The sequence below is a fragment of the Mustela nivalis genome (genome assembly GCF_964662115.1).
Source record: "Mustela nivalis genome assembly, contig: HAP1_SCAFFOLD_1769, whole genome shotgun sequence".
NCBI lineage: Eukaryota > Metazoa > Chordata > Mammalia > Carnivora > Mustelidae > Mustela > Mustela nivalis.
In genome coordinates this window covers 54,531-70,461 of record NW_028134895.1, presented here as the reverse complement: position 1 = coordinate 70,461, position 15,931 = coordinate 54,531, and the positions used below count along the sequence as shown (strand labels likewise).

The 15,931-nt window shown below is 60.1% G+C and overlaps 1 protein-coding gene across 1 annotated transcript in view; it reads left to right on the top strand.

The window, feature by feature from the left end:
• LOC309858030 (uncharacterized protein) overlaps positions 1 to 15,269 on the top strand; it is a gene marked incomplete at its 5' end in the record, with an annotated part of 35,896 nt that extends 20,627 nt beyond the window's left edge. Inside the window, 3 exons of the mRNA XM_082750727.1 lie at positions 5,125 to 5,213; positions 14,624 to 14,721; positions 15,025 to 15,269. Coding sequence (XP_082606853.1) covers positions 5,125 to 5,213; positions 14,624 to 14,721; positions 15,025 to 15,134 — 297 coding nt within the window. The 3' untranslated portion in view covers positions 15,135 to 15,269. The remainder of the gene's footprint in view (positions 1 to 5,124; positions 5,214 to 14,623; positions 14,722 to 15,024) is intronic.
• Positions 15,270 to 15,931: the final 662 nt, after the last annotated feature.

The window sequence follows — 15,931 nt, the reverse complement described above, 5'->3', positions numbered from 1 at the left end:
TAGGCCAGCGTGTAGTGGTTGGCTGCTTTATGCATGGTTTACGTGCTTTCCACATATTAATTCGTACTCAGGTACTGTGTTCATCTCCATTTTCAGACCTCAAACTGCAGTATTGGGATACAGGCGGGCTAGGGTGGTGGGGCTGGGGTCCCATCCTGGCCCGTGGCCCCACGGCCTCCCTGCTGGGGCACTCAGCCCCAGAGCCTTTGAGGGACTTGCCAGCCTGAGGGAGGTTAAGCCCAAAACCCCAGAGGAAGGAAATGACGAACCAGAAGCATAATACCCTGAACACCGTTTCCTTCCCAAGAACTCCTCGGGAAGCCCTCGGCGAGCCCTTGCGGGACCCTGGGAGGAGCAGCATGTTTGAGCCATGCTTTGTAGCATATCTGTCCTCAGGTGTTGGACGCTGTCTGAGACACAGCGGTTGCCGTGACTGGGATTGGCGTCCAGAGGGCAGACACTAGGGGTGCCGCTGACCCCGGCCCATGCACCGGGTGGAACCACGCGGAGGCGCACAGCCCAGCTCAGCCCTGGGCCCGAGGCTGGGAAGAGCTGCTCTGGAAAATGGTCTGGCTGTGTTGGACACCGGTGGCTGGGGCGGAGGGGACAGGAAGCCAAAAAGATGCCATGAAGCAAGGGAGGAGCGGTAGTCGGAGTTCTCGTGACGAGCGTCCGTATGTGGAATGGAAAGTCGGGGAGAAGAGTTCCTATTAGGAAGATGGTGAATTTGGTCCCAAGACATCTGTGTTCGACAGGTAGAACAGCCCAGCAGGTGTATGAGAATGAGGACAAAGGGACAGGTGGGGAGACACATTGGTGCTGTGAAGGCAGATTTCTAGTCCTCTTCTGGGAAGCAGTAATTGTGATCAGTGTTTGTGGCCCAGAGAGAAGACTAAAGACCGGGAATTCACCAATGGCTCCCTGGGCCGAGGTGGGACTCAGGGAGAGCCTGGAGCCCATCTCCAAATCCCAGCTGCACAGCTCATGACCTGTGAGCTCATTGCTCAGGGGACCCTGGCATTCTTGGGGGGCTTGACGGGAACCCCGCTCCCTGCCCAGGGTTCCCTGGATTTTTGGGGGGATTGATGGGATCCCCGCTCACTGCTCTGGGGGGCTGGGGAGGTTGGTCTTGGCTGGGGGCTAGCAGCCCCCCACTGGTGGATGCAGCCACAGCTCTGCTATTTTTAAGCGTCTGCCTTGCTCCGGTGGAGGCTGCCGGCGCCTGATGCTGAATCACGATCCAGCTTGCTAAGTGCGGCGGAGCCCATGGCCTGCCAAGTACCGGACAGGCATCTGGCTCTGCGTGGCGGGTTCCGGAGGTAGCCGGGGTTGGGGAGGGCGACACGACCCTGTGACGGGGGCCAGGCAGGCCCAGTGCGGCTGTGGTTCTTGTATGCACCCCTGGGTGTATAGACTGACAGCAGCATCTCTGCGAGTTACCGGATTGTGGCTGGCTGTGAGATGAGGACTGTGTGCATCAAACCCGGGTATCTTTGCCATCAGTGCTGCTTTCATTCCTTCTCCTAGAGCAGAAGGCACCGACGCGCAGCCATCAGAAGGCTGCCTTGCACACTGGAGTCAGATGGAGGAGGTTGCGCGTCTTTGTCTGGGGTCCTTCTGCATTTCTGAGATAGGAAATTTAAGCAAGTCTCCTGCAGGGGAGTCTCTCCCAAGGTAGGCCTGCCTCACTTGTGCTCTCCCTCCCCGAGCACCTGTAGGTCACAGCCGGCCTTGTGTACCTCCTGTGGGGAGGTCTTCCTGCTAGAGCCCCTGGAGGGCTCACCTCCTGGGAGAGCAGGGCCATCGTTAGGCCTGCGCGTGAGTGAGGGTTTGAAGGAGTAAGCTTCCCAGTCCCGTGCTCACCTCCAGAAGGCCTTCTCTGCACCCGTGTGCCTTCTTGCCTCTTCCCCAATGCAGGGGTGATGCAGATCATGGAGCCAGCCAGCACCCTGGCTGGCTCCATACCATGAGGGGTGGCTTTCCCCCGTCGGCTGAAGTGGCCCCTTGGAGGCTCCCAGAAGTTTCTAGAGCCTGAGCTGTCCATTGCAGAGGCAGGGTGGAGTTCCTAGTACTGGGCTGTCATGGCAAGGGGAGCGATGGACAGCATAGGCTGCCTGGCTTCTTGTACCTTCTTCCTGTGGGATGCATGATATTGTGGTGCAGACAAGCATGTCACAGCCCCGGTTGAGACCATGGAGTCCTCCTTAGGGAGCATGATTAGTGCAGGAGGCTTGTGGGCCATCGCCCGGGGCAGGTGTGCCCTGGGCGAGGGTCATGGCGGCGGGCCTTAGGGGCTGTGAGGTTTGGCCCACACATTTCTTGGCCCATGGATGTGCCGCTCTCAGGCTTATGAAGCTCCTGGCGTCCCAGAACGGCAAGAGTCACGGGGTGTGAGGACAGGTTCCTCCACAGCGGTCCTCCTCGGCCAGCCCGGGACAGAACCGAGTCTCTCTCCTCACTCTTAGCTCCCTCTTTGACCCGCCGCAGTGTGCTTCCAGCCCCCATGGCTCCGAAATTCTCCTGGGAGGTGTTGCCCTGGGAGGATGTGGGAGTGCCAACCCACGGACACTGTGGAGTCATCTGTTCTCAGTGCCCTTGAGCTCTTTGTGGCCCTTGATGGCTCTTTCTAGAGACTCCCCTCCTGTGGGCACCAGGCATCACTCACCAGTTGTTCCTCCTTCTGGTCCGTCTGTCTGCCCGCACCAGCCAGTGCAGCCAGGTGTCAGTTTCCACCCAGACCTGGGGGTCCTCCTTCCCCATGGAGTTCTCCCTGCACCTGCTCATGGTCTGTGCCTATGGGACCTCGTCTCACCATCCCAAGTCTCCCTGGGCAGACCTCCGGAGTGTGTGACTTTGGGGTCAACCCTATGTAGACCCTCCTGAGATGACCCAAGGCATCTCTGTAGTGTGTGGATACCGAGCACCCTGTTCTCAGCTTGTGATGAGATGCAGCATCCCAGCATGGATCCCAGGGAGTCCCCCCTCCACAAAGGCACACGCTGTTCCTCCTGCCCGACCGAGGACAGATCTCATCCCCTCCTGTAGCACTTGACTGCCCTGCGGTCTTTTTGGATGTGAAGAATGTGCCAGAAGTGACACTGTGTTGTTCAGGGCTGACCCCTGAGGGTCCATCCCATGCTCCCACTTCCCTGCAATCCTGCCCCCATGCTGCTGGGGGGAGGGGCCACCTGTAAAGAGAGGCCCTCGGGGAGGACAGACAGCAGGCTCTGCCTGCTGGATGTCTGCCCAGCGTGTAGGAGAGCTCCCGACCCCTGCCGGCCAGCAGAGGGCCGCTGTGCATGTGTCCCTGCACCGTCAATCCACACTCACGGGAGATGACCTGAGCCTTTGGTTCCTAGCCCCCAGATGCTGGAGCCGCATTGGGCGACTGGAACGGGGAGCCACAGCAGGTTTTACAGGGAAGGTGTGCTGCCTTTGACATGGGTTTGTGATAAGTCTATGTACCTGATCTGGCAGGTTGACTGTGTGTCCTGAGGTGAGAGGCAGGGGAAGGGGTGCTGTGAGGGGAGACTGAAGGGGTCGTTGGGGAGCCCCCCTCTGCTGGGGACACAGGCATCACCTAGATCCCGGTCTTCCACTCCCAGGCGGCAGTCTACTGGGGGGTGAGCCGTATTTCCCAACCTCGCCGCAGGCCTGCTGTCCCGCCTCTCTGCACACATTTCTGCGCCCGTTGCTGGTGTAGGGTTCAGGCAATGCCCTGCACCCCATCCTCCCGTGGTGGATGTCCAGGTCACCCAGACGGTGGAGATAGAGCCCTGTGGGCACAGGTGGAGGCCAGCACGCTGCCTGGGGACCCTGCAGCCACACCCTAGGGATCCCAGGAAACCCGGGCAGACATTTGCTGGCTGCAGCGGGCCCGCAGTCCCACTCACCTAGAGTGGGGCCCTTAACTCCGTCTTATGGAGGGAGGGGCATCAGACACTTGGGGACCAGCTATGGCACCATCCCGGAGGCACTGAGTTTTTCCACTCCTGGCTTGGCTTCTCTTTCTACCGTGAAAACGCAGTATCTCAGACGGGACTTCCCCTCCCTGAATGCTGGGCCCTGTGTTGGGAGAGTGGCCGTACTGTGGTTGCCTCGGGTGACAGTGATGGTACCACAGGCTCTGGAATGGGGCTTGCTTGTTAGTGCAGCAGAGGCGGGTCGGGCCCCCTGGCCAGAGGGCCAGGACGCAGGGCAGGATGCAGGCCCGGCCGAGACGGAGGGAGCTAGCTGTAAGGCAGAAGGAGGATGGAAGGTGGAATGAGGAGGGCTTGGTGGCCAAAAGTCTGCGGGGCTGGGAGGGAGCCGTCCGGGGAACCCCGGGAGCCCCTGCATTGGGTTGTGTCCCACCTCGTGGCCAGCCGGCCATCAGGGAGGGCTGAGTAAAGGAGTCCCAGAGAAGCCAGAGGAGTCTGCGTAGAGGGCAGCTGGTTGGGGGGGTCCTCGAGGCGGCCTGGCTTGGGTGATCCCCCAGCAGAGTGCGCTGGAGTCCCGAGGGCCCAGCTCTGAGCTGGTTCAGCGCCGTGTGCTTAGGAACTCACTCATTCATGGTTCCTTCAGCCAGCTACCATGTTGTGAGGACCTGCTCTCTGCTGGGCCCGTTTCTCTGCATGGGGCACAGAGGCATGGACAAGACAGATTGTAGCCAGCCCTCAGGAGTTGGAAGTCCAGTACACAGGTGACCCTGGCCTCCTGCCCACACCCTGCGTCCGCAGGGGAGGTGGTCTCTCCAATCCTCTCTGCCAGGACGTCTGATGGCACCTTCCTGGCACCACACGCCGCTTTACCTGGTGGCTACGTGCCACGTTTGGCCGGTGGCTTGAACCTCTGTCCCCATTCCCACAAGCTCCTCTCTGTGTCAGCCTTTCTCATCCGTCCTGTGTGGACATGGACCCTCATGTGAGGATGGAGGTGTTCTTAGAGGAAATCCTCCATGTGAGGGATGGGGAGGTCCTGGCCCTTGGAAGCTCTGCTTCTGACACTGGGGCCCCTGGTGTCCTAGCACAGGTGTGACCTTCACAGCCCCAGCAGGGACGGTTCTATCTGCTGCCCCACATCCAGTTCCAAAAATAACATCTGTTAGACTCTCACGGACTTCATCTCTAACTTCTGTCCCCACAGCTCCTTCACGCTCACATTGACAGCATCTCCGTTCCCCAGCGTGGTTGGAAAAATGAGTCAGAGTCTACCACGTCTCCTTCTCAGGGCTGGTAAGTGCTGCAAAGCATACATCCTGTTTTCCTTTTTGTTGTTGAAGAATGTGTGCCAAATTTCCACAAGAGAGGATTCTTGTTATTAGTGAGGAGCTTTTATTAGGAGGGCTTTTTCCTCACTAGCAGAGTGGGAACCAGTAAGAGTGTTTCTGGGGTTGGGCGAAGGCTGGTCAGACGGAGGTCAGGAGGTCTAGTGGACACTTGTCGTTGGAGGTTGTTGCTGGCCGATCAGCACGAGGGGTTTGCCTTCAACCCATCTCAGAGCCATGCTGAGGGGCACAGGCATCTTGGAGCCAAGAACACTGAGCCTCAGACCCGTGGCCAGCTTGGTCACCCTCGCTACACCCCGTCCTCTGCTTCGGGACGTCCAGGTGGGAGGGTGACATCTTCTGGCCTGTCGTAGATCCTTCCTCACACGCTTCCCGCCAGCCCTTCCCAGCCTCCGGCTAACAGCCCCAGCCAGGTGGCCCTTTCCTGAACCCCCCGAGGGCATCTTTCCTCCGGGAGGCCCCGTAGAGCAGCACTGGTGGATGTTTTTATGGGTCATGTTCTGAACGTCACACCCGAGTTAAATCTGTGCTGATTCAATTAGAACACGCAAGCTGAGGGACTTCTTCACGTTCCATGACTGGGTCCTAGGTGAGTGGCTTCTCTCTCTGGACACAGGTGTCCTCACTGCCGTGCTGCTAGCGAACGGCCGGGCCCTCCCTGCTCAGCCTATGTGCCAAGCGGTCTTGCGGCTGGATGGCAGAACTGGAAGCCCATGGCCCTGCACACACGGGAAACTGAGGGCCGGGCGGCGGGGGTGGCACACTGCTCAGAGCCACACAGATAGGCTTCTGTCTGGGGTGGGGGGTGGTCAGGCCAAGGCCCGAGGGGCTTTAGAAGCTGCACCTGAGGAGCTGGCCGGGGCTTGGGCCAGGTGGGGTCCCGGCCTCCAGAAGATGCCACGTCCTGCTGCCCCCAAGCTGGGAATGTGTGACATCCCCTTGCAGGAGGGGCTTCGCCGATGTGACTGGTTCAAGGTTCTCACTGGGGGTGGGGTGATCCTGGATTGTTGGGCCACACACCAGCTCCGTGTGAGGAGCTTCCTACGTGGGGGCAGGTGGGTCTGCCTCAGATGAGGTGAGACAAGGGAAGCAGAGGCATGTGTGTGCACACGTGTATATGTTGCTGTGTGTGGGCTTGTGTGTGGAAGAGACAGACCGGGAGCGAGGGAAGCAGGTAGAGGATTGCAGGCGCTGCTGGAGGTGGAGGAGGGCCCAAGGGGCAAGGGCACAGTTGTGTCTGGACTCCTCGGAGACAAGAGAACACACTTGTCTGGGGAGCACGGCCCCGAATTTAGACCTCGTGACTCCAGAGCTACAAGAGAGCGTGTGGTGACTTTTCCCGGTGGCCGCGGGAAACCCGTTAGAGGCATGAGAGCCTGCCTCTAGTTCAAGAGGGAGACGGGCTGTGAGCAGTGCGTCTCGGTGCTGACCGTGACCTCAGGGTGACGTGGATGGCAGTGGACTGGAAGCCACCATCCACTCTGAGTGTTCAGAAATAGCTTTCCACCGTGCGGTCCCAGTTTCCGTCTCCTGGAATGAAGAGCAGACATCAGACTTAAACTAATTCCTTCGCTGGCGGACCATCACGGGCTGGCCTCACGAGGTTCTCCGCCACGTGGACAGTTTCCATGAGACCGGGGGAATGGTTCTTGTGGGCTGCCCACTCCTGGACGCCCCCAGAGCCTTTGTGTGCTGGTCACCCACTGGCCTCCAGCGCTGGAGGCTCGCCCCAGCCCGTACATGTCCTACACTCCAGGGTGCCTGGTGGGGGTGGGGGTGCATCAGCTGTGCTCAGGGAGCGGTTGCCCCATGGTTTGACCAGGGGATGTGACTGGCCACCAAGGACCTACTTCCCTGAGAAAGGAGGGTCCTCCATTGGGCAAAGACTGTCAGTGATCTTTGCTCATCCAGGTGCTAAGGTCCTGCATCTCAGAGAGCAGCTTGGAAGGATCTAGGGCAGGTGGCGCACCCACCGCATGAGCTTCTATGGTGGCCTAATGGCACGTGTTTCTGCAGTTCAGGACTAGGGACTGTGCACCTGCTGCAGGCCATGCCTGGGGCTTGACAAAGCCACCGGCCTCAGGGAACTCCTTGTTTTGAGAAAAAGCTGATCTTTGCATGGTTTGGGCTGCAGGCCCAGCTCAGACGGGTGTGGAGGATCACAGGCAAGGGAGCGTCGCCATGGATGCGGGAAGGGAGCATCGCCATGGACGCGGGGGGTCTCTCAGAGGAGCTGTGTCTCCCACTCGTGCAGGAGAACCAAGGAGGGGCTAGACACTGTGACATTCCAGTGGCTTTGGGGCCATGAGCTGGGGTGCTCCTTTGGGTCTTTCTTGCTGTGTGGACTGAGAATCCCTGGGGATGAGAACTCTGTCTTTTGCTCTTTCTTGCCCCTTGGTCCTGAGGGGATGACCAGCAGGCCGGCAGGACCAGCACCAAGAACGTAGTCTTCCTCTCCGTCCTGCTTCCCCAGGGCTGGGCCCAGGTCCTCATGTCCAGGGCAGGAGCTTGCCCTGGCCTGGGGCTCCCCGGTCGGTCCTGGGGATGGCGTGCATGGTGCTGGGGGAGAGGCCTGGCAGCATCTGATTCCTTCGTCCCTCCCTCCGTGCTCGAGGGCTGCATCCCGACCACAAGCCTGGGAAGCTGTTCAGATGGTTTGGATGTGGAGACCGAGGCTTCCTTGGAAGGAAGGGCCGCATCCTCGACCCAGTGAGGCCATGTTCTCTCTGACCTCTGCGCCATCTCGCCCGGACCTGAGCATGCTCCCAGGATCCAGGAGGTGTCCATGGCCCGGTCACTCTGTCTGTTCCTTGATGAGCTCCTGCTTTGAGGGCTGCAGAAGGTTCTGGCCAAGAAGAGGACATCCCCATCAGAAGGACAGCTGCCCCCGGTCTCCCACCTCCTGGGCCTTCCTGGTTGTCTGTCCTTTCTGCTGCCGGAGGAGCTCAGAGCCAGCAAGGCATCAGCTGCTGGGGCGCTGGCTCAGGTCCCAAGAAGGTGGTGTCTCTATGAAGTACGGGACTGTCCTGGCACCTGTCGCATGCAGGGCAAATTCTAGGTCCCTTGTCCAGGCGGTGAAGATGCCTTTCTTCCAGGGCTGGGCTCTTCTGGATATCCCTCTTCCCTGCATCCTGCGTGACGCATGGAGGGCTGGTCAGGCGCTCTGGTGCTGTGCAGTTTGGGACCAAACTCGCGTGCGCTGTTCTCGGCCAGAGCCAACCCCTTCTCCTCCATGTAGGGCCAGCCCGTCTCAGGACCGCGTTGCACAGCGCTTTGCTCGACCCAATGCAAACACGTCTTGTTCCAGTGGTTTGCCTTGCAGCCCATTCCTCACTGGTCAGAACCTTCTCTGAGGATGGCGAGCGTGTCACATCAGATTCTCGCATGCTCCGTCCTGGCACAGGAACGCTCACGGTATCCCTGGGAAGAATGGGTAGCATTCGGCGCCTGCTGGAGGGTTTGAGAGCACGTCTGTGAGGAGCTGCCCTGTCCCAGATAAGCTCAGGACCAGAAGGGGGGCCAGAGGTGCGGGGGATGGGGAGCCTCGGACATTGCTGGCGGTGGCCTGGTGAGGAGCTCCCGACTTAGCAGAGTCACAAGGACTTGTGAGTCCCTGGCTCTGGTCCACACCAGACCTTGAGAAAGCTTTTCTCAGTTGGTCAAGTCCCTGCTGATAGAGTCCACAGCGTGGAAAAGATCAAATTCTGGTGGAGAAGGTGAGCACCAAGAGTGGTACACGTCATGACAGAGGGGAGTGCAGGCCCCTGGGCACAGGCCACGGAGCTGAGGACTGCCATGTGACATAGAGAGGGTGAGAATCTTCAGGGCGACTCCTGAGTAATCAGAGAGGGCTTCCTGGTGGAGGTGACCCTAGCACAGTCTCAAGGACTTCATCATCAGTGGCAGTCGTACAAAGGGAAGAGTGTGTCGTGCACAGTACTGACAGAGGCCGCTGGCATGAAGTCCCCGTCCCGTGTGGTGCAGCATGGTGTGTGGAGAACTCGCACATCGTGCTGCAGTTGGAGCCCGACATGCTTGCTGGAGGGCGGTTCGGAGGGGTTGCTGAAGCACCAGAGGAACATGTTGGGCAGGAGTCAGGGAACATTTAGGGACACATCCACCTACAGAAATCTCGAGGCCTGGTGAGAGCTGACGCCCCTCCCATGCTCCTCACTGAGCAAGCAGGTGGGACCCACCCGGGCCCTGGAGGACAGGCCTCATGTGAGGCTCCCTTCTGTCTTTGGGCCATCCTGAGATCCTGGGGCGCAGAAGGGCAGGTTGGAAAAGGCATGAAACAGGTCAGGCCAGGGAGGCTAGCCCTGTGATTCCTGGGTCCAGCCAGCAAGGTTGCCTTGGGATGTCTACCCTCCCGACTGCTAGAGAGCAGTGTTTGTGGTCCTGGTCCTTGGGCAGGGTCCTGCTTGGTGCCCCACGTCCACCTGCTGTTCCCTTGGGCTCCCAGTCTCATGGACACCAGCATGCACCTGCTCCATCCTCCAGCCAGGCAGCCAGAGCTGACTCAGGGTCTGCTCCACAGCAGGTGTCAGGCCAAGAGGGAGCGTGAGCTCCTGTGCTCCTGCATGGGGATCCGGGCATGGGCGTGTGGGTGGGTCATGAAGGAAATCGTTCTCGGACATGCCCAGTGCCACGCTGGGAGCCCTGTGCCCTCTTCATGCTGTCTTGGACGTCAGCATTCATCGGCAGTGTAACTGTCGCCCTAGGTGGAGCTCCTTTTTGCAGTACACAACCGGAACAACCACACAGGGTGGCCCTGATGAGGTGCTTGGCCTTGGCAAACTGTCTGACCTCTCGAAGCCTCTCTCTCTTTTGTAAGATGGGAGTAGTAAGAACACGCCCTCAGAGTGCTATCGTGACTCCTGTGGGCTCTGGAATAAGCCACTAGTAAGCAGGCGTGGTATCATCGTGGCCACCCTTGTCCTGTTCAGAAAGGTGGGCCAGGCTCGCATGGCCTGAAGTCACACAGCAGCAAAGGGCAGAGTCGCATGGGCTCAGACCTCCAGAGTCTGAGGGACTTCGTGCTTCTTCCCCTCAGTTTCTAGGCAGAGGACAGGTGAGGGGGAAAGGGCCACCCTGGAGCTCCGCGGGGAGGGGCTGGCACCGCCGTGGATTGGACCGCAGTCACAGGAAAGGAAAATGAAGTGACATTCCCCAAGCGTGGTCTCTCTTTTTCCAATTCAGCTTTGTCTGTAAACAGCTAGTATCGTCATCCCAGGCCGGGGGGACCCGGGTCTTTAGGAACCTCTATCACCACGACAGAAATCTCAGCCCTGGCAGAGACACTGCTCCAAATCACACTGCACACTCCCACCCCCATCCTGGGCGTGTGACTCTTATTTGAAGAGTTGATTGGGAGGCTTTGCAGCCCCGTGAAGAGATGTTTTGTCCCGCATCCCATTAAGGGTTTACTCAGCTGGCTGGAACAGCAGGAACAGCCACGGGGCAGCCAACCCCGTGACGGGCAGATGGCTCCCGTCACATCGCAGCTTCACGAAGCACCTGCAGTCACCGTGCAGCTGGTGCCACTGTCCAGGGCGATCCGGGTCCCTGTCTGTGTACCGCCTGCATGGCCTGCCCACCCCAGGGCCTTTGCTAACCATCTGCTGGCTCCAGTGCTCCACCCGGCACCCCTGCCTGCATCTCAAGCCCACTGCACTCAGGAGCACCAGGTTCTGAAGTCCTGGCCCCTCCACCTAGTAGGCTATTCTCCACCAGGGCAGCGGTGTCTCCCAACCTGGGCCAGAGTGAGCCAGGGTCGTTCCGCATGACAGGGAGCCAAGCCGGGGCGAATGCAGTGGAAGGACACCACTCAAATCTTACAGAGCCCAGGACAGCCTCTCAGCAGGGAGTGTCAGCAGTGTGGTGGCTGGGAAACACATGCTGTGTGGCGGGGTGGACACAGAGTGTATGAGGGGCAGACCCCGCAGACCAGAGTGAGTGAGCTGGGGAGACCCTGCCGACTAGAGCTTATGAGCTGGGGAGACCCCATAGACCAGAGTGTAGAGCTGGGGAGACCCCCCAGACTAGAGCACGAGAGCTGGGGAGACCCCACAGATGAGAGTGCGTTAGCAGGAGACCCCCACAGACCAGGGTTCGTGAGCAGGGGACCCCACAGTCCAGAGCGCCCAAGGCAGGGAGGTGCTGCAGACCAGGGTGCGTGAGGGGGAGACCCCACAGACCAGAGCGCATGAGCCACGGAAATTCCGCAGACCAGAGTGCAGAGTCGGGGAGACCTCGCGGACCAGAGCTTACGAGCCGGAGACCTTACAGACTCGATCATGTGAGCAGTGGACCCACTAGACCAGGGCTCATGAGCAGAGGACTCTGCAGATCAGTACGGGTGAGCCAGGGTCCCTACAGACCAGAGACCGGGAGCCCAGGATACCCCGCACACCAGAGTGCATGAGCGGGAGACCTCACAGACAAGAGCACGAGACTGGGTGAACCTGCAGACCACAGTGCATGAGAAGGGGAATCCCTCAGACCAGAGCGTGTGAGCCCGGAGACCCCGGAGACCAGAGCGCTTGAGCTGGGGACCCCGCAGACGGACTGTTACAGCAGGTGCCTTCCACGCACATGCTGTGTCCCACGTGGGCCCTCCCTGCTGTCCATGGGTCCATTCTTCTACACCCTTAAGTCCAGAGCAACCCAAGGGGCAAACGGTTGTTTTTACCAACTACCCCCCCCATTTCACGGGGAGGCTGGGACTCAGCCCCTCAGTACCCACGAGACTCTAACAAGCTGCCCGCTGCCCCTTAAGTGTCCGTGGGGCATCCGGAATCAGTGTCCGGGGGGGCCGTATGTCCATGCGCGAGGCGAGGCCACAGCAGCCACTCAGGCCAGGCTCTGAGGCAGGGTCTGTCTGGCCCTGCACAGCCGCTGTGGCCCCAGGGTCCGTGGTTATGGCTGCGTCCCTCCATCTGTCTCTGTGTCCGTGTGTCCTGTCCTGTGTGTGTGTATCTGGAAAGGACGCTTGTGTCTGGGTTGGGGGATGATCCAGGACCGTCTCATGTTGAGATCCTTCGTTTATTTACATTAGGCAAGACCCGTTAAAGGTATCCGCCACAGGTTGCAGAGTCGCGAACGCAGACGTGCCTCTCTAGCAGCCACTGTTCAGCCCCTTCCGGACCGCGATGTCTGACGCAGTGAGCGCGGTCCTAAGAGTAAAAGCGCCACCACTCACGGGGAACGAGAAATCTTAGAGGAGGCACTTGTGCACGTGAGAGGGGCTGGATGACCCACGGGAAACACTGCGGGCTTGGCTGGCCGCGGCCCGTGGGAGTACCCTGCACTCCAGGCAGGGGGAGTATAGGCTGTCCGTGGCTGGGGGCTAAGTGTGCAAGGTTACAGGCCCGGCACGAGGTGTGCTGACCTTCCCACCCCTTCGGCAGGGCGCAGCCCTGGGACTGGCTCAGCGGGCGGGTAGAGTGCACCTGACGTTCAGTTAGGGCTGGGATGAGTCTGGCAAGAGCACGTTCACATACACTGCTGGTCACCACAGCACATGGCAGAGAGAGAGGAGGAGGAGGACCCGGCTGCCCGAGGCAGGTTCCTGAAGGCACGTGCCCCGCAGAAGGGGCCTACAGGCTGAGGGACATAGAGGCTATGGGGAGCCATAGGTTCAGGGGGAGGGACCGCCTGGGAGGAGGCAGGGTGGGGGCAGGGAAGGGCTCAGAAAGGGGAGGAGGAGGAGCAGGTAGGAGGAAGTGGTACCTGGGGCGCTGGGAGCAGAAAGCATGGCAGGAGTGAGCTGAGCGCATGGCCGGGGCTGGGTACGCAGGTGGGGGCTCAAGGTCTGGTCAGCGGGCAGGTTGGTGGCTTTGCGGATAGTCTCCGGCTGTGCTCGCCATCGGGCGTGGCCCAGGGGAAGGACCTTCATGGATGGAACGTGATTTAGGGGGTGTCTGCTCCCTTGGGGAGTGGCAGGGTCCAGGAGACCCTGGGCTCTCCACTCTCCAGCAGGTGCAGGCATGAACACAGAGCAGAGGGAACTGGGCGGCCAGAGGGATGGTATGCGCAGCGCCCCAAGGGAACAGAAAAGAGGAGCCTGACTCGCAGGGGGCAGAGCTGGGCGTCGAACCCAGGGAGACCTGAACCCAAAGCGCCCATCTGCACCCCACACTGCGCCGCCTCCTGGTCATGGAAGGCTGCAGGTGGGAGAGTGGGTTGGTGGGGCCGGCCACCTATGCGGATGCACAGTTCTGCTGGAGGTGGGGTGTCGGTGCCCTGACGGGCCTGCCCCCTTCAGACCCACAGAAGCATAAATGAGCTCAGCTCGCTTTGACGCTGGTCTCGGCTCCCAAAGACCCGTCAGCTCAGGGGAAACTGAGGCAGCGTGACCCTTTGTCCTGCCGTCACAAGGCAGGCTTCCCCGGAGCATGCTCTGGCTGGTGGGGCAGGCAGCGGTCCCCACCTCCTTGGTCGAGCGCCAGAGACCCAGGGAGGCCAGGGCGAGGCTGACTTAGAGTCCTCAGATGCTCTGAGGGCCCCAGGCAGGGCGTGCCCTTCCGGCCCCCCCCATCCTGTTTCTTCGCCCCAGGGAGTGTTTCCCAGCCCATTATCACATGAGTGCTTGGCTGGGTCACCCTTTGTCAGGGCAAACATCAGGCATGTGCTAATGGTCCCCTTAACCATGGCCAGTTGGGTCTTAATGTCTGTTCAATGACACCTGCTATGAAGGCTCCCATAACGGAGCTCTTAATGGCAGACGAGGGGCTGTTAGACCTCGGACACTTAGCCCACAGCCATGGACAGATCCCGGAGGGCAGCCTGCCCCTCCAGAGGGCCGAGGGGAGGGGCTTGGGGGAGACACCTAGAGCCCCCCTTGTTCTGCTGGGCCCCTGAGAGTGGGAGACACAGAAGTGGCTCTGGGGGGATGTGGCCAACACCAGAGCCCATCCCGGTTTCCTGTACAGACCACTGACCTGCGCTCAGAATGAACACCAAGCACTCTGTTTCCCGTGTGGGGTTGGGGATAAGAAATACCAGGGACGGGGAGCGGGAGACGGGTCCCTCCGTGCCGGGTCCCTCCCAGCAGCAAGCAGGTCCCTCCCTGCCCTCCTGCCCCAGCCTCAACCTCCACACTCGGGTGCGGGGCAGAGACGGCTTGCGAGGGTGCGTGGGGACGTCACCGGCCGGCACATCCGTTCTCAGACGCTCTCTTTGTCCTCACGCCTCCCCGCTTGTGGTACCGAGGCGCGTCCAGGCAGCTGGTGCCCGCTTGCTCCTGGGGCACCTGTCCCCCTCGGGAGGAGGGGTCTCTAGGTGTGGGGATCGTTGGTCACACACGAGTAACTGGAAGCCTTCCACGATGAACAGAATGTTCCCTGTGCTTGACAGGTGTGTGGTGGGACCAGAGGCCGAAGCGGTTAGCACAGCCGGCCTGCTGGGCTCTCTCAGACGGGAGCACACCCGGGAGTTTGCCAGTGGCCAGGGAGGTACGACGCTCCATGAGGACGGGACGGTGTGTGGAACAAGGGGTCACAGGAGGGCACCCACGTCCCATGGACGACAGGACAGGGAGCTCCCGAACGCCCTCTGAGGGGGCGCGCAAAACTGCGGCTGAACACCCAGCATCTTCCTCGAATACAATTAATTCTTTCCATCAGCAGGGAAGTTAAAACATTTTTATATTGAAGTTAACAAGAATATATCACAGTAAAAAAGCAAACATTGCATGGTTCTTTTTTTTTTCTTAGGATTGAATTTTTGAAAGTGAGGTATGTTTTGTGTCTCCCCAGGCCTTGCTGAAATGTCCGTGGCAGTGTCGGCACTCGGGCCCGAAGGACGGGAACGTCAAGGGGCTACTGATGGTGAGGGGTCCCTCCGGGAGGTTCTCATCTGGGAGTGAGCTGGGAGCAGACCCCCATTGGAAATAAGCGAGGCGGACGATTCGTGCAGGACGGAAGCCAGGGCTCCGGCTTGGATCCTCCTGGAACGGCCAATGTAGAAGCCCCGTGGAGGGCAGGACAGCTGGGAGGAGCAGAGGGGTCCGCCTGGAAAGACCTCTGAGGCTCAGAGCCCGTGGCACTGGCTGGGACTGCAGACCCCGTGAAGCATCTGGCGTCCGCACCCGCTCACCACGCCACCGTCCTGGGTGCTCACGGCATTAGTAACCACACAGTGCGGCCCCAAGGAGTACTTCCTGCACACCTTGCAGTCTGTGGGCTCACACTGTCCAGAGCACGTTCACCCGTGAGACAGCTGCTGAAGCAAGAGCTGTCTGGAACTAAGTAGAACACGGCTGACAGGTGCCCAGGAGCACGTCCGGAGCCCAAGGCCCCTCCAGCCCGTCACTGTCCCCTTGGTCCCACGTGGTCAGAGGTTCCATTCAGGTGTTTCTGGAGAGAAGGCAAATGAGCAGCGTCTCTCGCGAAACTTTGTCCTTTTACTCAGAAAGGAATGCGCTCACCAAAATTTCTATCTGTGCTCACGGACAGGAACCGGGGCGCGTGGCCCACGTGGCCGCAGGGAGCCTGAGAAGGTGAGCCATCATCAGGAAGCATGGCCGCCCCAACAAGCTCAGGGTCCTCTCAGGGAACAAGGGGGTATGGTGGACATGTGTTGGCTGACATGGCTGTCCCCACCGTCCTGGGATGTGATGACCATTTTCATTTTCATAATTTGACGGAGGAGGAGATTAAGGGA